The sequence below is a fragment of the Lepus europaeus genome, chromosome 6, assembly GCF_033115175.1.
Source record: "Lepus europaeus isolate LE1 chromosome 6, mLepTim1.pri, whole genome shotgun sequence".
Taxonomy (NCBI): Eukaryota; Metazoa; Chordata; class Mammalia; order Lagomorpha; family Leporidae; genus Lepus; species Lepus europaeus.
In genome coordinates, this window is record NC_084832.1 from 32,847,550 (window position 1) to 32,869,529 (window position 21,980).

Genomic DNA, 21,980 nt, shown 5'->3' on the forward strand with positions numbered 1-21,980 from the left:
AGCCAACACACTCTGGCAAAAAAAAAAAAAATGACCTAAATGAAAGATGTCCACGAGTGAGATCCCAGTGGAAAGAACAAGTCATCAAAGAAGGAGGTACCTTTCTCTGAAGGGAGGAGAGAACCTCCACTTTGACTATAACCTTGTCTAAATATGACAAGAGTCAGTGAACTCAAAAGGCTTCCATAGCCTTGGCAACTCATGACAAGAGCCTAGGGTGATTACTGATGCCATAAACAAGAGTGTCAATTTGTTAAGTCAACAACAGGAGTCACTGTGTACTTACTCCTCATGTAGGATCTCTGTCCTTAATGTGATGTACATTGTGATTTAATGCTATAACTAGTACTCAAACAGTATTTTTTCACTTTGTGTTTCTATGTGGGTGCAAACTGTTGAAATCTTTACTTAATATATACTAAACTGATCTTCTGTATATAAAGAGAATTGAAAATGAATCTTGATGTGAATGGAAGGGGAGAGGGAGAGGGAAAAGGGAGGGTTGCGGGTGGGAGGGAAGTTATGGGGGGGAAAGTCATTGTAATCCATAAGCTGTACTTTGGAAATTTATATGCATTAAATAAAAGTTAAAAAAAAAGTACAGAGTAAGATATTAACCAACAAAACTGGCTTTTAAAGGTAAAACGGAATAATAAAATATAATACTTCACAGGTATTTTACAGGCTTCTTAAGGTATTGTTATAATTCCTAGATGTTCCTCTTCTGATTCACTTAAAGTATTGAACTTCATCCAGACTATATAAAAAAATAGTTTACAGAACAAGTTATCAAAGTCTTATTTTTCAATATGTGTGATTTCCAGATAACTCCTTTAAGAACCATAACTTTGGGGCCAGCACTGTGGTGCAGCCAGTGAGGCTGCCACCTGCGATGCTGGCATCTCGTATGGGTGCTGGTTCAAGTCCTGGCTGCTCCACTTCCAATCCGGCTCCTTGCTAATGTGCCTGGGAAGGCAGCAATGGATGGTCCAAGTGCTTGGGCCCCTGCACCCGCATGATAGACCCAGAGGAAGCTCCTGGCTCCTGACTTCAGTAAGGTCCTGCCCTGACTGTTGCAGCCATTTGGGGAGTGAATCAGTGGATGGAAGATCTCTCTATCTCTCTGTCTCTCCCCCTCTCTCTACAACTCTGCCTTTCAAATAAATTAAAACAAAATCAAAAACCCGTAACTTTTTCTTTCTTGCGTACAGTTAAGTGTTCAAAATAATTTACTAAAAAAAATTTCCACATCATAATCATAGGGAAACACAATTTAAAATCACAATGAGATACCATTACACAATTATGCAAATGTTTAAAAATACAGAAACTGTCAATACAGATTGCTGGTGTGACACAGAGCAAGAGGAATTCTCTCAATCCCTGCTAGTGGGCATGTAAAATGGTTACAGCCACATTAGAAGACATCTTGACAACTTCTTACAAATCACAATTCATGCTTCAAAACACTCTTATAATTCATCTTAAGGTTATACATTAATTTCTTCTTAATTATGTTTCCCTGAAGTATAAAATGAGAATAATGCAAGTGCTTACTATTATTATAAGAGCTTGCTCAGGGGAATATCTACACATTATACAAATGCTAAACTCCTATTTCAAAAAAATTTTTAGATAGAGTCTATTAAATCTTAAAGTACTGGAGTTCAAGGTCATTTTCATAGACTGTCAATTATCCAGTGAACCAAAATTTAATTTATAGTGAATAACTAAAAAATTAATGGATTATATTTCACTCTCTAAAAAAACTTCTTAAGAATAAGATAAAAGATATTCAGGTTGGGCATATAGAGACATTCTGCAGTAATACTTTAGAAAATTATGAAAAACAAAAATACTATCAGGGGATACATACAATTCTACATTTTCTAAACAAGAATATACAGCTATTTTTAAAATATTTTTCTTCAAAATTATGTTACTTGATTTAAGTGTTATCTGAGGTAAAAATGAAATAGAGATACTGAAAAAATGAAAAGCTTAAACCAATACAATTTTTAATCAGAATATTCTTATTGGTATTCACTTTATTTTTATTTGTACAAATTATATACCTGAACTAAGTTACAAATCACATTCCAGAAGTCAATTTCTAGCCCTCCCCCTCTTTTTCATTAATAGTAACTACTAGATAAATTTAAAAAGCCTGGGAAAATGGGCGGGAAAGAGGGGAAGCCCCACTTTGTTTCTAAATCTGTATATATGAAATATATAAAACCTGTACAACTTAAATAAAACTTAAAAATTAAGTAAAACATAGTTTTTTTTACATAATATACCTCTCGTAATCATCTAAAAGACAGGTACTATATGTATTTATTACCATGAATATTAATTCTTACCCTGATGAAAAAGAACAAGGATATACTGTATATGAAATTTAAAACCTGGAGAAATGAGGTACAGAAAGTAAATAAGTAATGAATATTGCATATAAGATTTTGAAATAAGAAAAATATTTGGAAAGTAAATTTATGGTATGATTAATAAAAATTACTAAAGAGAAAACCAAAACCAAAAACAAAGAACCATGGGAAAATGGAGTGAGTTGCAATTTTAAGGATACCCACTAGATGGTAGTAACTGCAAATAAATCTAGGATTATCAAAGCAAATAAACTCTAGGCTTACAGTCCTATCAGGAAATAAAGGAGAAAATATAACTTTACAATAATACTGCTGAATATCTGCAGAATAGGAAACATAAAAATATGAGATATAGAAACAATGCAGTATAAATTCATTAAAATATAATAAATAATATTAATTTTGAAATATTTTTAAATTTGTTTTTAAGGAATACAAATTTAATAAGTACAACTTTAGGAATATAGTTATTCTTCACACCACACCCGCCCTCCCACCCACATTCCCACCCTGACTCCTCATCCTCCCTCTCCCATTCCCAGTCCCACTCTCCATTAAGATTCATTTACAATTAACTTTGTACACAGAAGACCAACTGTGTACTAAGTAAAGAATTCAACAATTTGCATGCACAGGCACATACACACACAGAGACACACACACACAAAAATTGTTACAGTACTAGTATTACAGTTAACTCTCATAATACAATTCACTGAGGACACAGGTCCTGCATGGGAAGTAAGTGTACAGTGATTCCTGTCATTAATTTAACAATTAACACTCTTATGTATGATGTCAGTGACCACCCGAGGCTCTTGACATGAGCTGCCTAGGCTATGGAAGCCTTTTGAAAAAGTCCACGAACTCTGTCATTATTTGGACAAGACCATAAGCATAGTGGAAGTTCTCTCCTCCCTTTAGAGAAGAATATAGCCTTCTCTGATGTCCACTTTTTCCACTGGGGTCTCACTCACAGAGATCCTTCATACAGAACAGTTTTCGTCACAGTATCTCAGCTTTCCATGCCTGAAATGCTCTCACGGGCTTTTCAGCCAGACCAGGAAGCCTTAAGGGCTGATTCTGAGGTCAAAGTGTTACTTAAAATAATTGTCATTCTATGAATCTGCTGTGTGGACTGCTTCCCATGTTGGAACATTCTCTCCTTTTTAATTCTATCTATTATTATTACTAGGCACTTGGTCCTATTTACATGACTACTTTCACACTTAATCCTATCTATATGTTCACTTTAACACTAAATACGATCACTTTACCAAATAAGATGGCATTTTTACCATCAAGCTTAATGGGACTTGGAGTCCCATGACAAGTTTTTAACTGTACCCTTAGAAGTAAGTCCAAAGGAATGTATGCAGAACTATACATCTTTATAATTATAAACTTCTTCCTCCCTCTCTTATTCCCACTCTTATTTTTTACTTAGATCTATTTTCAATTGACTTTATACTAATATGATTAACACTATGTTAAGTAAAGAGTTCAACAAATAGTATGAAGAGAAAAAGAAAAAAAAACAAAAACAAAAACCAAACTTTTCTTCAACAGTCAAGACAGGGGCAGTTCGAGTCATCCCTTCTTGAAGGGTCAATTTCACTTCTACAGATTTCATTTTAGGTGCTCTATTAGTTCTCTCAGATCAGGGAGAACACATGATATTTGTCCCTTTGGGACTGGCTTATTTCACTAAGTATGATGTTTCCAGATTCATCCATTTTGTTACAAATGACCAGCTTTTTTTTTTTTTTTTAACCTGCACTCCATAGAATACATATCCCATTTCTTATCCCATTTCTTTATCCCATATCACAATTTCCATAACCCAATTTCTTTATCCAGTCTTTAGTTGATGGGTATTTAGGTCGATTCCATGTCATAGCTATTGTAAATTCAGCTGCAATAAACGTGGAGGTGCAGATAACTCTTTTGCTTACTGATTTCATTTCCCTTGGGTAAATTCCCAGGAGTGGGATGGCTGGCTCAAATGGTAGGTCTATATTCAGATATTTGAGGTATCTCCATACTGTCTTTCATAGTGATTTTACCATTTTACATTCCCACCAACAGTGGATTAGGGTAACTTTTTCCCTACATCCTTGACAGCATTTGTTGTTGATTGTTTCTGTATGAAAGCCATTCTAACTAGGATGAGGTGAAACCTCACTGTGGTTTTGATTTGCATTTCCCTGATAGCTAGTGATCCTGAGCATTTTTTCATGTGTCTGCTGGCCATCTGGATTTCCTCTTTTGAAAAATGTCTGGACTACTGGGTTCCAAGATGATGGAGTAGGGCGGGAGCTTAGTGCTATATCCCAGAAGAAGATAGTTTAAAAAAAGTGTAGAGAGTGTACTCTCAGGCAACAGTTAGGGAGAAAACAGCAGAAGAAACTCTACTGAAATGAAGGGACATGGCAGACCTATGTGTAGGGCGTGGGCACCCATGAATTGGAACTCCAGCAGCCAAGAGCCTATGCACCAGCACGGGAAAGTGAGGTGAGGTAAGACCAGACTGCAGCAGCCTAAGCAATGGCGAAAAAGCTGCAGGAAGAGCCTAGAGGAAACCCAGCTTGCAGCCCCAAAGGGGAAAGTGTACCAGCCAAAGAGAAGAAAAAAACAAACAAAAAGGATGGGGCAGACACATTTCTCTCCTGGATCACTTTACAACGGCGACCTGTAAAACAAGGTGATAGAGCGGGTGCCATTTTGGACATCCGTAACAGCTGCACCAGCTCATGTCTGTGCCTAGCAACCAACTGAGCACAGACTCCTGGCTCTGGTGAGGAGAAATAACAGGGGGCTAGGAGCTTGTAACTGTGTGAAGCTTCTGAACCAGGACTGTGAAAAAAACTGTGTGTGGGAGGGCTCACAGTGCAGCTGGGATTTCGAGTAGTCTCAGTGGGAGATGCCACAAGCGTGGGGTTTCCTGGTTACCTGGTGAGACACATTGCTGGGGAATATGAACTTAAACTGAGGACTGCACAGATGCTTGTGTAGTCCTTGGGACAGAGTGAACAACTATTATACCCACTGGGGCTAGCACTCAGGAACTGGTTTCCATTGAGGAGAAGAGCTCAGCTGAGCAGAATAAACCTCCTTTCTGATTATGAGAGAGAGAGAAAGAGAGAGAGAAAGAGATTTACCATGCCAAACCTGGCTGTATCACCTTAGGCATGCCCTTAGCCCTGGAGAACTGAACAGAGCTCTCTGGCCAAACCCACTACAAGCTCCTCGAGAGTCACTGAAAGCAGACATTCCACTTATCAACAGAGTCACAGTACAATAAAAGTCACCACAGCTTAAAAAAAAAAAAAAAAAAGGAAAAAGAGAAAAAGAAAAAAACCAACAAGTATCTCCATAAATGCCAAACAACAAACACACCAATCCAAAAAACAAGAATAAGGAAGAAAACATGACGCCCCAAAATAACACAACACTTCAGATTGTAAAGATGATGAGGTAGAAGAAATGCAGGAAATGGAATTCAAAAAAACTGATCATAGTATTACATTGAAGTAATCAAAAGCAAATGCATGAACTACTGAAATCCATATAGGACATGAAAGAAAATTTCTTCCATGAAATTGAGATCTTAAAGAGAAATCAAAATGAAATGAATAATTCAATAGAACAAAAATGCAGTGGAGAGCCTTAACAACAGAATCAGTGAAGCAGAAGAAACAATATTGGACTTAGAAGACAAAGCACAGGAAACTATACAAACCAAAGACAAGAAGAAATTAGAAAATTAAAAAACACTATTGGGAATCTACAGGATACTATAAAAAAATATATGGGAGTTCCTGAAGGCATGGAGAGAGAAAAAATATTAGAAGGTCTTTTCAGTGAAATAAAAGCAGAAAACTTTCCTAGTTTGGAGAAAGAAAGGGACATCCAAGTACAAGAAGCACAAAGAACTCCCAATAGACATGACCAGAAAAGACCCTCATCATGACACATTGTAATCAAATTCACCACAGTAAAACATAGAGAAGACTCTGAAATGTGCACAAGATAACAGATTACTTTCAGAGGCTCTCCAATTAGACTCACAGCAGACTTATCAGAAACCCCAAGGCTAGGAGAGAATGGCGAGATATAGTCCAAGTCTTAAGAGAAAATAACTGTCATCCCAAAATATTAAACCCAGCAAAGGTCTCATTTATGACTGAAGGTGAAATTAAAACCTTCCATAACAGAAATTGAAAGAATTTATCACCACCCTTCCAGCCCTACAAAAGATGCTAAAAGATGTGTTACACACAGAAACACAGAAACATGGTCATCACTATGAAAGAAGGTAAAGGAAGAAAATCTCTCAGTAAAAGATCAAAGGAAAGTCAAAGTATAAATTAGAAATATGTTTGGAAAAATGGTAGGGCAACGTCATTACTTATCAATAGTCACCTTGAATGTAAATGGCCTCAACGCCCCAGTTAAAAGACACAGACTGGCTGAATGATTTAAAAAAACAAAACCCATCTATTTGCTGCCTACAAGAAACACTTCTCACCAACAAAACTGCACACAAAGTGAAAGAATGGTAAAAGATATTCCATGCCAACAGAAATAAAAAAAGAGCTGGTGTAGCCATCTTATTATCAGACAAAATAGATTTTAACACAAGAACAGTTTAAAAAAAAAAAAAAAAGCTGGGCACTACATAATGATTTAGGGATCAATGCAACAGGAAGATCTAACTATTATAAACGTATATGTGGGGCCAGCACTATGGCGCTATGGGTTAAAGCTGCAGCCTGCAATGCCGGCATCCCATATGGGTGCCAGTTCGAGTCTTGGCTGCTCCTCTTCTGATCCAGCTCTCTGCTGTGGCCTAGGAAAGCAGCAGTAGACGGCCCAAGTCCTTGGACCCCTGCACACGTATGGGAGACCTGGAAGAAGTTCCTGGCTCCTGGCTTCGGATCAGCTCAGCTCTGGCCATTATGGTCATTTGGGGAGTGAGCCAGCGGAATGGAAGACCTCTCTCTCTCTGGTTCTACCTCTCTCTGTAACTCTTTCAAAATTATAAAATTCTTAAAAAAAAAAAAAAAAAAAAAGCATGTGCACCTAATTACAGGGCACCTGGCAATTTAAAAGAAATGTTAAGGGATTTTAGGGAGACTTAGACTGCAATACAAAGTATTGGAGGACATCAATACTCCATTTTCAGTAATGGACAGATCAACCAGACAGAAAATCAACAAAGAAACAGCAGATTTAATTGACACTGCAGACCAAATGAAACTAACAGATATTTAGAGAATTTTTCATCCTACAGTTGAAAAATAACACATTCTTCTCACCAGTGTATGGAACTTTACCTAAGATTGCCGTAAAGCAAGTCTCAGCAAATTAAAAAAATAAATAAATCATACCAAGCATCTTCTCGGACCAAAATGGAATGAATCTGGAAATCTGCAACTCGGGAATTTCTAGAGTATACGCAAACACATGGAGACTGAACAACATGCTCCTGAATGAACAGTGGGTCATAGAAGAAATCAAAAGAGAAATAAAAAAATTTCTGGAAACAAATGAAGATGACAACACAACATATCAAAACTTATGGGTTACAGCAAAAGCAGTGTTAAGAGGAAAGTTTACAGCAATTAGTGCCTACATCAAGAAACTGGAAAAGCACCAAATAAATGACCTTTCAATGCATCTAAGGATCTAGAAAAACAACAGCAAACCACATCCAAAACTAGTAGGAGAAAAGAAATAATTAAAATTAGAGAAGAAATCAACAAAATTGAATCCAAAAAATACAAAAAAAAATCAGCAAAATGAAGAGCTGATTTTTTTGAAAAACATAAACAAAATTGACCCATTGGCCCAACAAAAAAAAAGGAGAGAGAAGACCCAAACCAATAAAATTACAGATGAAAAAGGAAATGTAACAACCGACACCACAGAAATAAAAAGAACCATGAGAAACTACTACAAAGAGCTGTATACCAACAAAAATGGGAAACCTAGAAGAAATGGATAGATTCCTGGACACATATAACCTACCTAAATTGACCCATGAAGACATGGAAAACCTAAACAGACCCATAACTAAGATGGAAACTGAATCAGCAATAAACACCCTCCCAACAAAGAAAAGCCCAGGACAGGATGGATTCACTGCTGAATTCTACCAGACATTTAAAGAGCGAACTCCAATTCTTCTCAAGTTATTCAAAAACAACTGAAAGAAAGGGAATCTTCCCAAATTCTTTCTATGAAGCCAGCATCACCTTAATTCCTAAACCTGAAAAAGATGCAACAGAGAAAGACAATACAGACCAATTTGCCTGATGAACATAGATGCAAAAATCCACAACAAAATTCTAGCCAGTTGAATCCAATAACACTTTAGAAAGATCATTCCAAACGAGGAAATCCAAATTGCCAGCAGACACATGAAAAGATGTTCAGGATCACTGGCCGTCAGGGAAATACAAATCAAAACCACAATGAGGTTTCACTTCACCCCAGTCAGAATGGTTTTCATACAGAAACAACAAATGCTGGGAAGGATGTGGGGAAAAAGTTACCCTAATCCACTGCTGGTGGGAATGCAAACTGGTAAAGCCACTATGGAAGACAGTTTGGAGGTACCTCAGAAATCTGAATCTAGTCCTACCATAGGATCCAGCAACCCACTCCTCAGAATTTACCTAAGGGAAATGAAATCGGCAAATAAAAGAGCTATCTGTACCTCCATGTTTACTTCAACTCAATTCACAATAGTTAAGACATGGAATCAACCTAAATGCCCGTCAACAGAAGACTGGATGAAGAAATTATGGAATATGTACTCTATGGAATACTACACAGCAGTAAAAAAAAAAATATGAAACCCAGTCATTCGTAACAAAATGAATGAATCTGAATAACATCATACTTAGTGAAATAAGTCAGTCGCAAAGGGACAAATACCATAAGTTCTCCCTAATCTGTAACAACTAACCGAGCACCTAAAAGGAAACCTGTAGAAGTGAAATTGACACTATGAGAAGCAATGACTTGATCAGCCCTTGTCCTGTTGAGGAACAGCTTATTATTTTATTTTTTTTACTATTTTCTTTTTCTACTTAATACCATTGGTAGAACTCTTCACTGAAAACAGAATTATTCATAGGTGCTTAAATCCAATTGAAAATTTATCCTAGTGAAAAATAAGAGTGGGAATAAGAAAGGGTGGAGATGTACAGTTCGACACATGTGCCCATGGACTTACCCCTAATGGTAAAGCTAAAAATTTGCCATGGGACTCCAAATCCCATTAAGCTTGGTGGAAGCCATCTTAACTAGTTAAAGTGATCATTTTAAGTGTGTAACTGATCATACAGTTAGGAATAAGTGTCAAGGGTATCACATAAATAAGACCAAGTGTCTGATAATAACAATAGAATGATCCATCATGGGAAGCAGGCCACACAGCAGATTCATAGAATGACAAATGCCCTCAACAGCACTCTGGCCTCAGAATCAGCCCTTTAAGCATTCAGAGTGGGCTAAAAACCCCATGAAAGCATTTCAGGTGTGGAAATCCAAGACACTGTGCAAAAAATGACCTACATGAAGGATCTCTGTGAGTGAGATCCCAGTGGAAAGAAGGGGCCATCAAAGAAGGAGGTACTTTTCTCTGAAGGGAAGAGAGAACTTCCACTTTGTTTATGGCCCTATCTAAATACGGACGGAGATTGTGGACTCAAAAGGCTTCCATAGCCTTGGCAGCTCATGACAAGAGCCTTGCGTGATCACTGATATCATAAATAAGAGTGTCAATTGTTAAATCAACCACAGGAGTCCCTGGGCACTTGCTACCCATGTCGAATCTCTGTACTTAATGAGTTATACTATGAGAATTAACTGTAAAACTTGTCTTCAAACAGTACTTTATACTTTGTGTATCTGTGTGGGTGCAAACTGTTGAAATCTTTACTTAGTATAGAGTTAGTCTGTATATAAAGGTAATTAAAAATGAATCTTAATGAAGAATGGGATGGGAGAAGTAAGAGGTAGGATGGGAGTAGGGGTAGGAGGGCAGGTGTGGGGGGAAGAACTGCTACATTCCAAAAGTTGTACTTTTGAAATTTATATTTATTAAATAAAAGCTTTCAGAACAAAAAAGGAAAAAAAAATGTCTGTTTAAGTCCTTGGCCCATTTCTTAACTGGGTTGTTTGTTTTGTTGTTGTGGAGTTTCTTGATATCTTTATAGATTCTGGCTATTAATCCTTTATCAGTTGTATAGTTCCCAAATAATTTCTCCCATTCTGTCGGTTGCCTCTTCACTTTCCTGAGTGTTTCTTTTGCCGTACAGAAACTTCTCAATTTGATGTAATTCCATTTTTAAATTTTGCCTTTGACAGCCTGTGCCTCTGGGGTCTTTTCCAAATATTAATATTAATATACTATCATTGGTCAAAAATAAATTCATCTAGTGTGTCTAAGTTATACATACACAACACTTCAATCAGTGAAATGTTTAAAATCTAAAAATAAAATTAAAAAGTAAGACGGGGATTAAGTAAAAGACAGAAATGGAGAAAGAACTAAGCTCTAAGTCAAATAATTAGATGGTGTCAAATAATGTTTTTATTCCTGAGAAACAGATTTTTTTAATAAAAGTAGTAAAATCAATTTAATTCTTTTAAAAGACATAACCATTCAAAGAATTAATGGTTAAGTTATTCTTTATTGTAAACAAAATATGTGGGTAGTTTAAAGGATAATATAAAGGATTACCTCATTAACTAAAATTATGATTAAAAACTAAGGTTCACTAGATTAACAGCATTTTTAACCAGAGCCCATTTTTTTTTTCATTGCACCTAAAATATCTAAGTAGAAATTAAGACTAAAACCAGGGGCCAGCACTGTGATTCGCTTGGTTAATCCTCCGCCTGCAGCACCGGCATCCCATATGGGCGCTGGGTTCTAGCCCTGGTTGCTCCTCTTCCAGTCCAGCTCTCTGCTGTGGCCCAGGAAGGCAGTGGAGGATGGCCCAAGTGCTTGAGCCTATGCACCCACATGGGAGATCAGGAGGAGGCACCTGGCTCCTGGCTTCGGATCGGCATAGCTCCGGCCACAGCGGCCACTGCGGGGGTGAACCAATGGAAGGAAGACCTTTCTCTCTGTCTCTCTCTCACTGTCTAACTCTATCTGTCAAATAAAAAAAAAAAAGGGCTAAAACCAATTTAAGATCTAAATATTGCATATACATTAATTAGTTGTTAACCTGAATATAATTTAGTTAATCTGAGAAAAAATATATAGCTGCCTACCCTCCTCCTTTCCTGCCTCCACTGCTTTTCTTCAGCAGATGAAATAAAGGAAGAAACCATATCAGGATGAAGGTTAAATAGTCTTCTAGACTCTAAAGTAATTCAATATACAAGTATTTATTTTCTAATTTTAAAGTGGAATATAGCAATTCAAGTATTTCTTTCTTTATTTTTTTTTCTCTCTCTCTCTCCTCTTTCTCTCTCTCCTTCTCTCTTTGAGAGACAGATTCAGACAGACAGATGTCCACAATGGCCTGGACTGGGACAAAGTTGGAAGCCAGGAACACAATCAAGGTCTCCCATGTGGGTGGCAGGAACTCAACTACTTGAGCCAACACAGCTGACTTCCAGGAGCAGGAGTCAGATACTGAACCCAGGTACTCCAAAGGCAGATACATATGTCTTAACTGCTAGGCTAATTGTCCATCCTTGATGTGACACTTTAACTGCTTCAGTTTTATCATCAAATAAAACCTTTTAGTTAAAATGAATTAAGTCAGTATTCAACAAAGTACGAAAGCTTAACCACTGATACAGGTTGAGAGCAGAAATTAGCTATACTATGGTCTAATAAGTTTATTTCAATGAATATTGAGTTTTTTCCATTGGTTTTAGCAATTTACAGTTTATTGAGTGCCTCAATATTATTTCATGAGTTTACTACATAACAAACCCTGTGTTAGGAATTAAAGTAATAAGGATTATGACAGTTTTCTCTCACAGAGCTTAAATCTACTTTGTAAGTCAAATATTTATTAGGAGTTCCTCAAGCTATTAAAAACATAAGTTAGGTTTTTGATCTTGTAACTAATCCCCTAAGATTTATATGTTCAGACCTTCATGTCTCCAAGACCCACTATCCAGTTGCCCAGAATATTCCCTTTCCCAACCCTTTATTTTGGCTTAAGGACATTCAAATCAAAGTATTCCACCTCAAAAAACATAATTACAGTTTCATTCTATAAATTCCTACAGCATTGAATGGACATCAATATTCCAGGATTTCTCTTATAAATTTTTATTTGGCTTAATTAAACACGCCTAAATACTGTTTAAAAGTCAGCATACCCATAGTCAGTATCTGGCATGATAGCTACAAGGCATAATTATTCAATAAGTGTTTTATAAATTCTAGGATTTGTTCTGTTATTATATATAACAGTATTCATTAGTTCATTATCAAAAACAATTTACATTTTATACAAGACAGGTATTAAAACTACTTGCTTTACTATGTTACTTTAAATATACAAAAGCTCATCTATTCAAAAGTAGAGTTTGGAAAGATCACTTACTGAAGAATGCCAGCATGAAAATGCCATCATTACCCACTCTCAGCTGGTCTGCATCACTGAAGTCATCCCTTGGTGGACACTCTTCCTCCTGAATCTATAAAATACATAAACATCAGAGTAGTTCAGCAAAATAATCACAATTTTTTCATCTTAAATGTAAAAATAAGAACTTTGATAAAATCTAATGTTCTCAATTTGTTGTATGGACACTGAAGTAATGAGAACACTGGCATTGGAGTATTATTACTTTTTCAAGTGTACCCCTGGAAAAAGTAACTATAACAGTAAACACAAACAAATGAAAGTGAAGTAGCAGCAGATTCATGAAAATTTTATCAAGAAGAGAGATGCAGCATTGCTGCACCACTGTCAAAGGGAGAATAGGGACTTTCATTTTCAGTGTGGCAATTAAATTGGCACAACTTCTATGGTTGGGGATTTGGATATTTATCATAAATAAAAATATACATACCCTTTGATCCAGAAACTCTAGTTCTATATACAGATAATATACACATATTCCCACTTACAAGAAACAGTGTATTAAAGATAATTCATTGCTATAATATTTTAAAGAGCAAAAGATTAGACACAATCTAAATGCCCCTCAGTAGTAGACTGCATTAGAAGATAATTCTCCATGGGCTCTCATGTTTCTGCCCATCTTCCAAGCAGAGGCACTGGCTAACTCTTTTTGGATGTTTATATAACTGAGAGCTTTCAAGAGACAGAGTGTGTGTCTCCTTTCAGAGCACTGTGTGGGTACTCTCATTGACTGAAAAGATCTGGGTTCCCTATACTCAGAGCTCCTTTCCTATTAACACAACTCACCTTGTGCAGAGGTCATCACTCAGCCCTCTTGGTGTCACCATGCGGGAATTAAAGCTCAGAAAACTGGCACAAGAAAATGCTACTACTTCAGCTAATGTGATTACTGTGAATAATAGTCTTTGTCTCTGACCCAGCAGTCTCATGTCTTCTGCCAGAATCCATGAAACAATCTTCTTTCATGTTGGGTAAAATCTCGAAACTGTTGTCAGCTCTTTATGGACTGCTGCAATAAATTATCATGTAACTATCCAACAAAACTCAAAAAGCACTATAAAAATTTAAAAGTATGGGGCTGACACTGTGACACAGCAGGTTAAGATCCCACCTGCAAAGCCAGCATCCCACATGGGAGCTGGTTTGAGTCCTGTCTGCTCCACTTCTGATCCAGCTCCTGCTAATATGCCTGGGAAAGCAGCAGAGGATGGTCCAAGTCCTTGGGCCACTGTCAACTATACAAGAGAGACCTGGAAGAAGTTCCTGGCTCAAGGCTTTGGCCTGCCCCAGCCCTAGCTACTGTGACCTTTTGGGGGAGTGAATCAGATGATGGAGGATCTCTCCTCTCTGCCTCTCCTTCTCTCTCTAATCTGCCTTTCATTTTTTCTTTTTTTTTTTCTCTCTTTTTTTTTTTTTTTTTTGACAGGCAGAGTGGACAGTGAGAGAGAGAGAGACAGAGCGAAAGGTCTTCCTTTGCCGTTGGTTCACCCTCCAATCACTGCCACGGCCGGTGCGCGCACCGATCCAAAGGCAGGAGCCAGGTGCTTCTCCTGGTCTCCCATAGGGTGCAGGGTCCAAACACTTGGGCCATCCTCCACTGCACTCCCTGGCCTCAGCAGAGAGCTGGCCTGGAAGAGGGGCAACCGGGACAGAATCCGGCGCCCTGACCAGGACTAGAACCCGGTGTGCCAGCGCTGCAGGTGGAGGATTAGCCTATTGAGCCACAGTGCCGGCCTCTGCCTTTCAAATAAATAATATCTTTTTTAAAATTCCAAAGTAAAAAGTTCTTGATATTCTTAATATTTTCATAATAATCTTTAAACTATATTAAATGAAAATCATTTATATAATACCTTTTGTGTCCAAAAATAACATATTAATGTATTTATTTGTAAATAACTTCTCTGAATACAGAAAATCTGTTATAACTGCATCCAATATAACAAATATGAATTAAAAACCATGATACATATGACTTTGCTTCCTGGCCCTTGGTATACATCAATGTATACAAAGCAAGATGCTTGACCTTCTGGAGTCTCTATTCTAGTGATGTGAGTCAGTTAATAAACAAAGATATAATACATAATTTATTTACATAATTACTAAGTATTATAAATGCTATTTCCCCCTCCAAAAAAAATAGGGAAAAGAAAGAAGCTTGGGGCCAGTGCCGTGGCTTAACAGGCTAATCCTCCGCCTGCGGCACCGGCACACCGGGTTCTAGTCCTGGTTGGGGCGCCGGATTCTATCCTGGTTGCCCCTCTTCCAGGCCAGCTCTCTGCTATGGCCCGGGAAGGCAGTGGAGGATGGCCCAAGTGCTTGGGCCCTGCACCCGCATGGGAGACCAGGAGAAGTACCTGGCTCCTGGCTTCGGATCAGTGAGATGTGCCGGCCGCAGCGGCCATTGGAGGGTGGACCAATGGCAAAAAGGAAGACCTTTCTCTCTGTCTCTCTCTCTCTCACTATCCACTCTGCCTGTCCAAAAAAAAAAAAAAAAGAAGCTTGGGATTGCTATGAGGTTAAAGATTATAATTTTCAATATGGTGGTCAAATATCATCACTGAGGTAACATTTGAGCAACAACTTATAGGAGAAGTAAAAGAGTTAGCTATGCAGGTATCTCATAGAAAAGTGTTCCAGGCAGAAGAATAAGCCAGAGCAACCTCCAAGATAGGATCATACACAGCACACGAGAGAAGTAGCAAGCAGAAGAGCATGGCTAGATCAGAGCGAACATGAAAGGAAATGAGAAGGAAAGTGTTCGGAGAGGTCTGAAGAGTCCACTGAAGGACCCTGGACTTTACTGTGTGAAATGAGAGAGCTTACAGAATTTTGATCAGATGAGTGCATGACTTAATTTACATACACATTAAATCTAAATTACATATAACCTCAGTTTCAGGTTTGTGAGGCTCAGCTGCAGAAGCTAGTGCCCTGTACAAGATCACATAATTAGGAAGGCAAGGGCAAAGTTTGAATCCAAGACAGTGATGGTCTTTCCACCCCATCATGGTAGTCTCACTAAGTATAATGTTTTCCTCACTAAATATCTATAAACATTTAAAACTATGACATGTTACTTATTATTTGGATACAAAGATGCCTTAAACTATGCAATGCATATTCTAGGCAAACTATCCGATACATTTATTGATAATGATTAAATGTATATAATGGAAGTATATGTAATTTCAAAACAATTCAAGAAATAAATATGAAAGTATAACCCACCTCCCCCAAAAAACTATCCATTTGATGGCAAAAATATATATCAAAGGACATCAGTTTTTAAGACAGAAGACATATGCACAAAGATATCTTTTACAATACTAACACTGAAAAAAAAACCACTCACACAAGCATGTGAAAATAATTTCATTGTGTACTAGAGAGAAATGGCCACTAAATTATTACAGTATATTGATTCCATTAAATTTCACTCAACCATTAAATAACAGGGAAATATTTATATAAAATGTTTTAGAAATTAAGATCTATGAACTAATTTGAGCAACATTAGATATTGATTTATAAATCCTATAATTGGTAAAGAAAAAGACTACTAAAACATTTTAAGACAAAGAGTTGTAATAGAATACTGGCAGTAATTTCATCTTCCTAATTTCCTTCTTTTGCTAAATAAAAAAGAAAGCATTCATTAAAACTTAATTGTTGGGTCCGGTACTGTGGCATAACAGGTTAAATCACTGCCTGTGATGTCAGCATCCCATATGAGCACCAGTTTGAGTCCCGGTTGCTCCAGTTCTAATCCAGGTCTTTGCTAATGCACCTAGAAAAGCAGCAGAGGATGGCCCAAGTGCTGGACCCCTGCACCAACAAGGGAGACCCAGAAGCAGCACCTGGCTCCTGATTTCAGCCTGGCCCAGCCCTGGACATTGTGGCCATTTGGGGAGTGAATCAGTGGATGGAAGATTTTTGTTTCTTCCTCTAACTCTGCCTTTCAAATAAATAAACTCATCTTTTTATATTTTAATTTTTATTAACATAAAGAGAATAGGTTTCATGTATTTCATAGGCACAATTCTAATAAGATAACCATACTCCCTCTCTCTCTGTCCTTCCTTCATTCCTTTTTTCCTTTAATTTTTGCAGAAACATAATTTCAATCCACTCTATAATCACAGGCTTAATGCACTACTAACCATAATATTCAACAAGTAAAAAGCAGAAAGACTGCAGTTTCATAGGAGTATAAACAAGGGAAAAAAACAATCAAATCACAAGATGTTAATTTTATTACTTTTTTTGTATTTTGTATTAACTACCACAAATCACAGAAAACATAGGTTATTTGTCTTTTAGAGACTGGCTTATTTCACTAAGCATAATGGATTTCAGTTGCATCCAATATGCTACAAAAGACAGGATTTCATTCTTTTTTATGGCTGAGTAGTATTCCATAGTGTATATACGCCACATTTTCTTTATCCAGTCATCAGCTGATGGGCATCTGGGTTATCTACATGTCTTAGCTATTGTGAACTGAACTGCAATAATGGAAGTAGAAATAACAAATAAGTTCCATATGCTGATTTCATTTCATTAGAGTAAATTCACAGGAATGGGATGGCTGGGTCATAAAAAAACTCAATTATAATTTATTAAATACCAAATATGTGCCAGATAATAACAAGGTGCTAGAAATATCCTGGAGTCTTGCCGGCACTGCAACTCAACAGGCTAATCCTCTGCCTGCGGTGCCAGCACCCAGGGTTCTAGTCCCGGTTGGGGTGCCGGATTCTGTCCCGGTTGCTCCTCTTCTAGTCCAGCTCTCTGCTGTGGCCCGGGAGTACGTGGAGGATGACCCAGGTCCTTGGTCCCTGCACCCGCATGGGAGACCAGGAGAGGCACCTGACTCCTGGCTTCAGAACAGCACAGTGCGCTGGCCATTGGGGGGTGAACCAACGGAAAAAGGAAGACTTTTCTCTCTGTCTCTCTCTCTCTTACTGTCCACTCTGCCTGTCAAAAAAATTAAAAAAAAAAAAAAAAAAAGAAATTTCTCCTCTATAAGAATAAGAAGCATACTTGTTAAATATGTAAACTCTGGAATCAAGCTTTCTATATTCAAATCCAGGTCCCAGTATTTACTAACTCTGCGTCCTGATAGGTCTATATAATGGGAAATATTTCTATATAATGGAAAATATTTTATATGGTTTTGTGAAGATTACAAAGTGTAATAACTGTAAAAACTTAGACTAATGTGATATACTAAAGGTATAATAAATATTGGTTTAAAAAAAAGGCACCTTACATATATCATCTATTTAATCCCTACAACAATCCTCTAAGGTGGATATCGTCTTCCCTTTTACAGGTGATGGAACAAATCTTTCCTCCACCTGTGGCACACCAGGTTCTAGTCCTGGTCGGGGCGCTGGATTCTGTCCGGGTTGCTCCTCTTCCAGTCCAGCTCTCTGCTGTGGCCCAGGAGTGTAGTGGAGGATGGCCCAAGTGCTTGGGCCCTGCACCCGCATGGGAGACCAGGAGAAGCACCTGGATCCTGCCTTCGGATCAGCGCGGTGCGCCGGCCACAGCAAGTCGGCTGCAGTGGCCATTGAACCAACGGAAAAAGGAAGACCTTTCTCTCTGTTTCTCTCTATCACTGTCCACTCTGCCTGTCAAAAAAAAAAATAAAAAAAAAAAATATATATATATATATCCTGGAGTCCTAACAGTTTATCAAGTGCTAGTTCTTAAAACAAGTTACAAAAAACAAATGTGTGTCCATTGTAAATTTACATGACGTGCCTCCTTGATAAACAGGCCACGTTCTAAATGTTTTATGAACTGAATGATTCAGAATTCAAGTGTTTTTGAGTGAATTATTTAAAACAAGTAATACAATTCCATAAATCATAAATCTTTTTTTTGAGAGAGAAGGAGAGAGAGAGTTATCTTCCATCTGCTGGTTCACGCCTAAAATTGCACCAACAGCCAGGACTGAGTCTGGCCAAAGCCAGAATCTAGGAGGTTCCTCTAGGTCTCCCGTGTGGGTGCAGGGGCCCAACCGCATGAGCCATCCTCCACAGCTTTCCTAGGTAAATCAGCAGGGAGCTGGATCAGAAGTGGAGCAGCCAGGACTCAAACCAGCACCCAAATGGGATGCTGGCATCGCAGCCTGGGGATTTAACCTGCTGAGTCATAGAGCCAGTCCACTTCTATAAGTCTAATTAACCATTCCATAATCTGCATACAACCCTACACACTGGAAATAGGACAGAACAAAAAACTAACGTTTCAAAGTCTGTTTTTTTTTTTTTTAATGACTTATCTTACTTATTTGAAAGATAAAGTTATACAGAGAGGGGAGGTATCACAGAGAGACAGATTGTCCCTCTACTGGTTCACTCTCCAAATGGTTGCAACAGCTGGGGCTGGGCCAGGATAAAGCCAGGAGCCTGGAACTCCATCTGGTCTCCCAGGTGGGTGTCAGGAGCATAAGTACATGGGCATCTTTCATTGCTTCCCCAAGCACAACAGCAGGTAATCGAATCTGAAGTAGAGCAGCTGAGACTTGAACTGGCACTCATATGGGATGCCAGTGTCACAGGCAGTCAGCACTATAATGCCAATCCCTGTTTCAAACTCTTAACTACCTAACTAAATTCTCACAGTGACAATGGATTTAAGAAGTAAAAAGGAGGCTTGCATTGTGGTGTAGTGAGTTAAGCCATCACCCCAGCATCCCACATCAGAGTGGCAGGCTTAAGTCACAGCTGCTCCACTTGCAATCCAATTCCCTGCTAATGCTCCTGGAAAGGCAATGGAAGATGGAACAAGTACTTGGGCCCTCAGCACCCAGGTGGGAGACCAGAATGTAGTTCTTAGCTTCAAACTGACCCCAGACCTGGCTGTTATGGCCATTTGCAGGGTGAACCAGTGATAGAGAGAGAGACAGATCTTCCATCACTCTGCCTTTCAAATAAATAAGAAAAAAAAAAAAGAGAGAAAGAAAGAGAAAGTTTTTAGGAGCAGACATTTGGTATAGTAGTTAAGATGCCACATCCCATATCAAAGTGCCTGAGTTCAAGTCCCAGCTCCACTTTTGAGTCCAGCTTCGAGAGGCAGTAGTGATGGCTCAAGTACCTAGAGATCCAGATGGAGTTATGGGCTCTGGATTTCAGCCTGGTTCAGCCCTGGCTAATAACAGCATTTGAGGAGTAAACCAGGAAATGGACATTTTTTTCTCTCTCTCTGCCTTTCAAATGCATAAAGTAAATACAGTTTTAAAAAGGAAAGAAACTTTCAGCTCACTCAACTTGAGACTCATTTATAACTCAATGTACTTAAGTGTTAATCAGACCACTTTTTTTTCAATGTTTCAAATGACCAATAAAATTTTATATATTGAGAATGAACCCTGGTTTCAAACCCCCTACTCTCTGTCAGGCAGGCTGAATCCCCACTTCGTTTACTCCATCGCCCCAATTCTGTCCCCCTAGTGGCACTGAGGTATAGCGGGATATGCCACCTGTGACGCGGGCATCCCCTATGGGTACCAGCTGGAGTCCTGGCTGCTCTACTTCCAATCAAGCTCCTGCTAATGTACCTGGAAAAGCAACGGAATATGGCCCAAGTGCTTGAGACTCTATACCCATGTGGGTGTTCCAGGTTTGCTGGCTTAGGCCTAGAACAGCCCCAGCTGTTGTGACCATCTGGGGAGTGAACGAGAGGATGGAAGATTTCTGTATTTCTGTAACTCTTCCTTTCAAACAAATAAATAAAAATCTTTTTCTAAAAATTGAATATATTTATGATGTGCAGCACATTTTGAGATTTGTATACACTTTGGAATTTCTGAAATCAAGTTAAGTAACATATGCATTATCTCATTTATTGTAATAAGAATACTTAAAATCTATTCTCTTGGTAGTTTTCAAGTACAGATTGGTTTTTTACATGCATCGGGTATGGAGATGCATAAACACACACTCATATTTTGAAGATATAGGGTGATGGAGCACTAGGATAGGAAGCACTGATAAATTTTAAGAGTCTTTTTTAGGAGGACCTAAGTTAGTCTCTTGTATACAATTCTACATTGCTTTCTATGAAATTTTCCACAAAGCCCACAAATTGGGGTTACAGTGAAATTTAAAACAGGGAATTTTTTAAATAGACATGTTGTAATTCAGGCTGCAGAACACATTTACTTTTTTTTTTTGAAAGTCAGAAAGAAACAATTATCTACCAAATGCTGGTTTACTCCCTAAATGCCCACAATAACTGGAACTATGCAAGGCTAAAACCAGAAACTCAATCTAAAAGGGTGGCAGGGACCCAAGTACTTGAGCTATCACCTGCTGCCTCCGAGGGTATAATTAGCAGGAAGCTGGATCACATCAATCTGGGACTTGTACCCAGGCACTCTGATACGGGATGTGGACCTCATCAAGCTGCATCTTAACGACTGCACCAAATGCTTGCCTCACACATTTTCTTGCAAACCAAGACATTAGAAATGATAACAGTAAAGGAATGGATAATAAGACTTCGGAGTCCTCTCTCCAAAAATGACAGTCACTTTTATCAAAGCATATATAACAAGACAATGTTTCCTACTTTCTTTTTAGAATTCTATCCTACTGTACTGAAATAACCTTTGTCAATGCTATGGTCTGTAGGCAGACACTGCCTGAGAAAAGGAGTTTCTGTCAATCCACTTCACTGAGATGTGCAGGTGCATTTACAAACACCTGTTCCAAGCAACATTCAGCTGATTTTTGACAGAAATTTCCTACTGTGTAGATTTGTCTTCACACTCTGTGATTCTCCCTGCACAGCATCAAAATTCTTTACTAACCAAGCTATTATTTATGCTATAGTCTTAAGAAACATACTTGGGGCCAGCATTGCAGCACAGTAGGTTAAATCATCATTTGGGAGGCCAACATCCCATATGAGCACTGGTTCAATTCCCAGCTGCTCC

At 38.2% G+C, this 21,980-nt stretch overlaps 1 protein-coding gene across 1 annotated transcript in view; it reads right to left on the reverse strand.

The window, feature by feature from the left end:
• The window catches only part of NDFIP2 (Nedd4 family interacting protein 2), a 91,725-nt gene that overhangs the window by 12,846 nt on the left and 56,899 nt on the right, over positions 1 to 21,980 (reverse strand). The window contains exon 4 of the mRNA XM_062194040.1: positions 12,980 to 13,073. Within this exon, the coding sequence (XP_062050024.1) occupies positions 12,980 to 13,073 (94 nt within the window). The remainder of the gene's footprint in view (positions 1 to 12,979; positions 13,074 to 21,980) is intronic.